Raw genomic sequence first — 9,224 nt, forward strand, 5'->3', positions numbered from 1 at the left:
ATATAATTGATGGTATTTTATTCTGAAAGATTTGAGATGATATATTTTGTGAAATGGTTTAAATGACATAATTATATTTTGTGATTTTTTTAATTGCAGCAATGCGTAGAATGGTTCTGTGACAAATCTAAGAAGGAGGCGGCCACAATTAAGTAGGTATTATGACTCGAAATATGAATACTATTTACTTCAAAGTAAAGTTTTCACCTAAAGTTTAGGTGGGTGTTTTTTTAAATATTTAAATAAAACATTTTAGACAATTATATAAGAAGGATCAGCTCAGGATGATCAGAAAATTTCACCAAATCATCTATTAAACTTATTGAATATTCGGCCCATTTAAAACTTGTAGATATTGGATAATCATCGCCCGTGTGGAATCATGATAAGGGCAGAACCATTATATATGCTAGGACAAATGGGCACACAAACCAACTTTTGAAAAGAACACCTCTGTAAACAGGGATGTGATTCTTCAGCTTTTTATCTGATATCAACTTTTTTTGTGTGTGCAAACATACAGTTATATATTTTCACAAAGTAGATTTGATTTGATCTGATATGCTGATAAATGACCTTTATTCAGGTGTAGTAAAAAGGTTTCAGCTGTTTTAGAATCATTTCAGCTCGTATTTCTTAATCGCTATCACATCCCTGTATAAATGTTTGGTATTTGTGCAATTAAAATTGTAAAGCAATTGTTTTAATAGAAGGATCTTTGAATATTGGGTGGGTGGGGGTGTGTGCAGATTCTCTCGGTCCCTTCCTTTAGATCCATCCTTGCATACACATCCGTGAAACAAGTGTGCGTGTGTGCTTATATCCTCCCTACTGAGACAATACATACCGTATATCGCTGTGTATTAGCCGACTCCATGCATTAGCCGACCCCCTAGTTTCACCCTCCAAATCGGCTTTAAAATTATAGACCTTGTATATAAGCCGACCGCCCTATATAAAACTAACCAAGTCAGATGTCTGTGTGGTCTACAAAATGACAAAGTACATCTACTTTCAAACGTCATTTGTCACAGCAAACTTATCCGGAAGCAGTAGCCGATTTCTGTTTATAGAAACGGTGTCCGGTTAATTTATTTCTCGTAAAATATAAGTACCAAGATAGCGAAATATACCTAAACATTCTTGATTGCAGCCACACGTTAAAAACACAGTGACTGTTTGCATTGTTGATTGTGCTAATCGGTCTTTTCATTACTACATGTAGTTATACCCTACCATACCCAACCACCCGTGTCGATTAATCCCAAGCCGACAAACAAAACAAATGAAGCTGAACAATTAACGTGTTCACCGGTTTAGTAAGCAGTTTTGTAATGACACGTGACCTGCGAAGTTTTCCGAAATTGTTTTGATCGGTCACCATTTATTGTTGTTTAAACAGATAAATATTACTAAATAACTTTTAAACACCAACATTTATTAAAGATGAACATATATATACAATTTTAATATCTTTTATTTGTAATAGCTTGTGTTAAAATGCAATATTGAACCTTTATGAAAGCGGAAATGCAGAGCACAATAATGACAATAGATCGAGTCAAGCCGTGACGTCACTATTCTAACTTTACATTTCCAATAAAATGTTGACTCCTTAGATAAGCCGACCCCAGCCTTTGACTTGATAAATTTTGTATCAAAAAGTCGGCTAATACACAGCGATATACGGTACACTGGATTGGATTCTGGTGTATCTCATGAAGTTAACGTTAACAGGGTTCGTAGCAGTTTTTAAATTCATTGAAAGTGTTTGAATTTAAAAAAAAATATTTTTAGGTCTTTGAAAGTCTTTAAATTGTAATAAAAGTCTTTAAATTGTAATAAAAGTCTTTAAATTCTCATAAATCATAGCCAAAGCAATGATGATATATTTTACAGCTGCATGCACTTGATATTTTCCAGTTACAAGGTTTAATCTGTCATGATGCATGTAAAAAAGATCAATTTTTTTACCATGGACCGCTACGTAAACAAATTGATTTGGTATTTTTATCGCATTCTGTTGTCTTTGACCGCTGCATAAAAGTCTTTGAATATGTTTGGTCTTTAAGGCTATGAACCCTGGTTAAAAATTTAACCAACATATCGACACATATCGGCAACTTTTAATTGATATGTAAAGTATCAATTGCCAATACATTAAATAAAACTACATACTATTGTAACACATTCATTTTATGATTTATAGTAGCACATTCTTTGTTGGTGACATTTATATATTATTTTCTTTGTAATTTTTTTCTCTCCAGAGGTCGTGTCTGCAAGGTTCTTATATTTAACGCTACCGGTGATAGAAATATTTCTTGTCTTCTGTCAATACTAAAGGTAAGTAATCATAAAATAGGTCGGGGAACATTCTGTTTTCAAAATTTTAATTAGCAATATTTCTAATCAATTGAAAATTATTACCAATCACTGTTTAATGTTTTAACATTGTGTAGCAATCTCTGAAACTTGCGTAATGAATCGCGACGCGATACTGAACAAAATGTTCCTTCTAGGTTATTATATAGAGAATAATACATGAGTGACCATTAGATACCATTTATCTGACGAGTTGTTTTAAAATGTATATAACAAGCAAAAGCGAGATTGATATGTTTTTAAACAAGTTGTAAGTTAAATGGTATCTAACTGACACAAATGTATTATTCTATTTCTTACATATCCTAAAAAAAACAGGTTTTAAGCAAATTTTAACATCTTTTTCGACTAAAAAGTTATTTACAGCCCTTTTACTTGTAGCTAACTGACGCGTCATGGCCAAATGATTGTCAGGTTAACTATACATCACATTGTAATCGATTTTGATTGTGCTGTTTTTTCATTGGATGTATGGCATTGGTGACCTGGTCCTCACCAAGGAGCTGCCAGTTGCATGTATTGAAATTGTTAACACACATACATGTGTTAACAAGTATGTGTTGTCAAAAATAATGAAAGATGTTCTTCTCACCAACGGGTGTGTAAGAAATTGCATATTAATGAGGTTAAAGGGGCAGGATTAGCTCAGTGGTAGAGTGCATGCCTGAGATGCAGTGGGTTGCAGGATTGACTTCCCTCAGTGACCTCTGTCTTCTCATCCCATGACGAGGGATCTTTTATATGCACTATCCTACAGACAGGATAACACATACCATGGTCTTAGATATACCGGCTCGAACAAGACATAGCTCAATGGGCCCACCGACAGGGATCGATCCTAGACTGACCACTGGGCTACATACCGCCCCCTGATGGTATTGTTTATCATGTTGTGGGTATCATGTAGCCATATCATTCCGGGGCGGGACGTAGCCCAGTGGTAAAGCATTCGCTTGATGCTCGGTCGATTTGGGATCGATCCCCGTCAGTGGGCCCATTGGGCTATTTCTCACTCCAGCCAGTGCACCACGACTGGTATATCAAAAGCCGTGGTATGTGTTATTCTGTCTATGGGATGGTGCATGTAAAAGATCCCTTGCTGCTAATCGAAAAGATTAGGCCATGAAGTGGCAACAGTGGGTTTCCTCTTTCTATATCTGTGTGGTCCGACGCCATATAACTGTAATTAAAATGTGTTGAGTGCGTCGTTAAATAAAACATTTCCTTCCTTCCTTCCTTCCATATCATTCCATGCTGAATTAAGTCAAGCTTTTTTATGTACACCAAACCTGGTGCTTATAAAATCGTGAGTCTGTGTAAACTTTTTGCTGTATACCCGTAATGAACATGGCACCAAAATGGATATAATCCAAAGCTCCATTATAGTAATGTTTGAAAAACAGTTTTAAGTTTTTGCTGTTGAATAAGTGGCGTGGGATTGGGGTGCTTGGATTTCTTTTAAATGTACATTCTTTCTAGTATGTTTATTATTATTTTCTTGTAGACTGTTCGTTTCAATGGAGTTGTCTTCTGTCCTAATTTGGCATTCAGTGGTCCAACCAGCAACACACCTGGTAAGTGGTATGGGCAGTAGTATTGATGTTAAAATTGTAGTAACAGATGAACCATAAAAAGAGAGAGGGGGAGGGGGGTTGCCTGTACATGTATTGATAAGTGGTATGGGCAGTAATATTGATGTTAAAATTGTAGTAACAGATGAACCATAAAGAGAGAGAAAGTGATTGGCTGTATGTGTATTGATAAGCGGTATGGGCAGTAGTATTGTTGTGAAAAATTGTAGTAACAGATGAACCCTAATGAGAGAGAGAGAGAGACAGAAACAGAGAGAGGGAGGGAGGGTGGGTGGGTGACTATACATGTATTGGTAAGTGGTATGGGCAGTAGTATTGCTGTTAAAAATTGTAATAGCAGATGAACCATAAAGAGAGAGGTTGGCTATACGTGTATTGCTAAGTGGTATGGGCAGTAGTATTGCTTTCAAAAATTGTACTAACGGATAAACCAGAGAGAGAGAGAGAGAGAGGGTGGTTTGGCTGTCTGTGAGATCATACATATAAAAGATCCATTGCTACTAATGGGGGGAAATGTAGCAAGAAAGAAGTGTTTTATTTAACGACGCACTCAACACATTTTATTTACGGTTATATGGCGTCAGACATACGGTTAAGGACCACACAGATTTTTTTTTTTTAGAGGAAACCCGCTGTCGCCACATAGGCTACTCTTTTACAACAGGCAGCAAGGGATCTTTTATTTGCACTTCCCACAGGCAGGATAGCACAAACCATGGCCTTTGTTGAACCAGTTATGGATCACTGGTTGGTGGAAGTGGTTTACACCTATCCATTGAGCCTTGCGGGGCACTAACTCAGTGCAAACTAAATAAAATGGAATATTCTAAAATTATCTGAACTGAATCGGATAATTATGCCTATGTGGATTCTACATATTTATGTTTATGAAAATGTGTAGGACAGTTCTCTCTCGATTCCGATGGCCCCCTCGAACACTCCCATTATTTTGTCAAGTTTTAGTCCCTAAATTTTACTTATATTAACACTAAAAAGTACCTAAAAAGCCCCTAAATTTAGGTTTGAAATTTCTGTAAGAACCATGAGTGAAATGTGGCATTGCAACCATGATAATTCATCTTTAGTGGTACTGGTAGATGGTCACATGATGTAAATACGATTTAAATATAAGTGATGTCATTAGCCAAAAGACTAGAGGAAATTGGTGAAGGGGTGGACTCGTGCATTTTGTGTTTAGTTTTGTTTCACAGAATTGATATCTGCTTGTGTACTTGTAATTGCATACTTATATACGTTTGTTTCAACAGTCAAGAATATGGAACAAAAATAGCTTTGTTTTGGCTGTTCAACACCCAACTCCACCCAACTCCACCCCTTGTACACGCACCTGCATATTATCATGGGGCGGGACGTAGCCCAGTGGTAATGCACTTGCTTGATGCGCAGTCAGTTTGGGATCGATCCCGTCGGTGGGCCCATTGGGCTATTTCTCGCTCCAGCCAGTGCACCACGACTGGTACATCAAAGACTATGGTATGTGCTATCCTGTTTATGGGATGGTGCATATAAAATATCCCTTGCTGTCAATTGAAAAGAGTAGCCTGTGAAGTGGCGACAGCAGGTTTCTTCTCTCAATATCTGTGTGGTCCTTAACCATATGTCTGACGCCATATAACCGTAAATAAAATGTGTTGAGTGTGTTGTTAAGTAAAACATTTCCTTTCTGTATGTTATCAGTATTGTTATCTTGACACGTACATGTACCAAATGTTTAGTGTTACAATTTTAAATATATTCAAGGCTAGCTCTGGGAGAGCAAAACATTTCGCCAAATTATCTTTAACAAATGCAAAAACCCAGTTATTTTCCAACAAATATCAATTATTACAACACATTATTTCGCCAAATTAAAATAAAATTTGCCATTTGTTCATAAAATTCACATTTGGTGAAGAGCTAGCCCTGACTGCTTGGCTATTGGACATTCAAAACCAGATTAATGGAAATTAATTAATTGTTGTTGTTGTTGTTGTTCCCAGATCAAAGCAGTGTGCTTGCTACCAAGGAAAGACAACTGGAGACCAGCAAGAAAAACAAGAAAATATGGGACGGCCTGTGCGAAAACTGCTCAAATGAAGACTGCGTCAGTAACGGTCACTGTTCTTCTGTACTGACCAACGGCTTGGCCAGCAGCCCAGCCCCATCCATCAATGGTAGTACCGACACCACAGTACGCACGATAGACAGGCTACCATCGGACCGTGGCATGGAGATGTCCGATTTGAGAATGAATAACAAGGTGCGGACCAGTGACGAATCGTTCTCGTATGCCTTTCCCTGCATTTTGCAGGCACTGAACTGGACGACACAAGGTCGTGACCCAAATCTCAGCGGTGATGCAGACATTGATATTTACAACATTCCTGAGACACTTCAAAGTGCAGCTCATATTCAAGTGCTTGTGACGGGCAGCCTTCACCTTGTTGGTGGAGTTCTTGGTCTAGTCTCGCCAAATTTGTCTGATTAAATTTTATATTTTTTTAATTTTTATAAACTTTTATAAATGTATATTTTATTCAGTGTCTTATAATTATTTTAAACATGCATTGTCTGGAATATTTTTATTATTTAAGCATTTAGAACAGAAAATCCCATTACGTTTGGTGCATATAAGACGCCGCACTCCGAATTGGTTTCACTACACTGGCTTTTCTAAGTTAAAAATAAACCCAGTATTGTGAAAGTGGGACACTTTTGCCGGGCTCCCTCTGGGCTAAAAATAGTACGGTTCGGCTATTGTTGCATTACAAAAACCGAGCGGATTCTAGCAGCCAATTACGCTAGCAGCCAATTTCAACAGACACTCATGTCGATGTTCTAAACACCGGACTATTGTTACCTGTATTTCACACACTTTTAAACACACTGTTATGCTAATTTTTATTATTCACTACAACTTAAGAATTTTAGAGTTTTAAAGAGTATCTTTATATAATAACAACACAAAAACAAAATAACAACCAAGACTCATTTTCACAGTCTTATTGTTACTAATATCCGTATAAATACAACTTAACCGTTTTATTAAGCACTTTTATAATATCTTAAGTATCACTTAAAAAATCCGTCTCTACTACGGTAATATAGGATGTCCAACTAATTTCGTATAGCCCACAACACACATTATAAAAGGCGTATGAGTCCGGTGTTTAGAACGTCACCATGCGTGTCTGCTGAAATTGGCTGCTAGGAAGTGGCTGCTAGAATCCGCTCGGTATTACAAAATGGCGAGAATTGTTCTAACTGGCTAGTAAGCATTTGACGATATGCGTTAATGACGACAACTCGCGAGTGAATTAAAAGTGCAGTTATGCTTGTATTTGAACTTAGAACTTGATTGTATACGATTGAAACCAGACATTGCAGCTTTAAACACAATATATATATTTTTTTTTTTTTATCCTGCAACCACTGATTACGATGACTGATTAAAGCAAAGTCAAACATATACTAGAAGATTATGACTTTTGACGTCATACATGAGATGTCACATGCATAGCTACATTACAAAAATGGCTAATTTGACCATCGTACAATGTAGCTCAAATAACACAAATAATAGCTTTACCCCTTAATTTCTATGGACAGTAGGATAAAAAAAAAAAAATCAAGCCCAACTGGGGAAATTCTGCTTGGCAAGCCTCTGAGTATTTTTCTTTCTTACCTTCACTGGATAAAGCCAATATCCTACGTCATTAACAAGATAATCTCTATTTATAATCTCCTGAGATGTATTTCATGGGAGGTTTTTTTAAGGTTGAAAATGTTTTTAAAAATTACGGTAGTTACTTTGCAGTGATACAGACATGTGGCCTATATATTTTATAATAAGCCATGGATCCAGGTGGGTTAACCCACTGCATCCCTCATCCCCAGACTTTTTAAATCTGGTGTTTTTAGAAAACATTTATAGTGATTGTATTTCTTTTTAGTATGGCAGAAAAAATAAAAAGACTAGTCACTCAAACTTTAAAGACACCTTCACCAACAAGGCTTCTTATGCTAATCTCAGACTACCAACTACCAGCAGAAAGTTGGACAACGTTCTGCTGTCACGACTTCTACAACTGTCCAGTTTCTAGTCTAGACTTCTACGACGGCTGTCATATCCAATTAAAAAAATGAACGCGACTCCCAGTTTCTAGTCTAGACTTCTACGACGGCTGTCATATTCAATTAAAAAAATGAACGCGACTCCCAGTTTCTAGTCTAGACTTCTACGACGGCTGTCATATCCAATTAAAAAAATGACCGCGACTCCCAGTTTCTAGTCTAGACTTCTACGACGGCTGTCATATCCAATTAAAAAAATGAACGCGACTCCCAGTTTCTAGTCTAGACTTCTACGACGGCTGTCATATCCAATTAAAAAAAATGAACGCGACTCCCAGTTTCTAGTCTAGACTTCTACGACGGCTGTCATATTCAATTAAAAAAAATGAACGCGACTCCCAGTTTCTAGTCTAGACTTCTACGACGGCTGTCATATCCAATTAAAAAAATGACCGCGACTCCCAGTTTCTAGTCTAGACTTCTACGACGGCTGTCATATCCAATTAAAAAAATGAACGCGACTCCCAGTTTCTAGTCTAGACTTCTACGACGGCTGTCATATCCAATTAAAAAAATGAACGCGACTCCCAGTTTCTAGTCTAGACTTCTACGACGGCTGTCATATCCAATTAAAAAAATGAACGCGACTCCCAGTTTCTAGTCTAGACTTCTACGACGGCTGTCATATCCAATTAAAAAAATGAACGCGACTCCCAGTTTCTAGTCTAGACTTCTACGATGGCTGTCATATCCAATTAAAAAAATGAACGCGACTCTGTTAGTCTGAGTGCACCCACTCTTTATGTGCGTGTTAAAATCATTTCACGTTTGATGTATATTAGCAAATTTCATAAATTAAGAAAATTATTAACACATCAAATATGCAGTATCATTATCTTTATGTGCATGTTGAAATCATTTCAAAGAATATTTTTAAACACTTCAATCCAGTATTTTGGAATAGTTAATTAAGGATGTGGTATAGGGTGCACATGCACAACTGCTGAAATAAATTGAAAGTGTTTAAAAATAACAAGACATTTATTGACAAGGTTTTATCACGTGCAAAAATCTACTCATATGATGCCTTTGATGCACTTATTATTGCAGTAAGTAACCAGCACAAATGTATACCGGTGAAGGGACGGGATGCAGCCCAGTGGTAAAGTGCTC

General features: G+C 37.0%; 1 protein-coding gene across 1 annotated transcript in view; it reads left to right on the plus strand.

Moving 5' to 3' along the window:
- The window catches only part of LOC121384097 (folylpolyglutamate synthase, mitochondrial-like), a 28,740-nt gene extending 22,234 nt beyond the window's left edge, over positions 1-6,506 (plus strand). Inside the window, exons 10-13 of the mRNA XM_041514330.1 lie at positions 100-152; positions 2,271-2,346; positions 3,890-3,959; positions 5,978-6,506. Of these exons, the coding sequence (XP_041370264.1) occupies positions 100-152; positions 2,271-2,346; positions 3,890-3,959; positions 5,978-6,465 (687 nt within the window). The 3' untranslated portion in view covers positions 6,466-6,506. The remainder of the gene's footprint in view (positions 1-99; positions 153-2,270; positions 2,347-3,889; positions 3,960-5,977) is intronic.
- The last annotated feature ends 2,718 nt before the right edge of the window (positions 6,507-9,224 follow it).

The sequence above is a fragment of the Gigantopelta aegis genome, chromosome 10, assembly GCF_016097555.1.
Source record: "Gigantopelta aegis isolate Gae_Host chromosome 10, Gae_host_genome, whole genome shotgun sequence".
NCBI classification, from domain to species: Eukaryota; Metazoa; Mollusca; class Gastropoda; order Neomphalida; family Peltospiridae; genus Gigantopelta; species Gigantopelta aegis.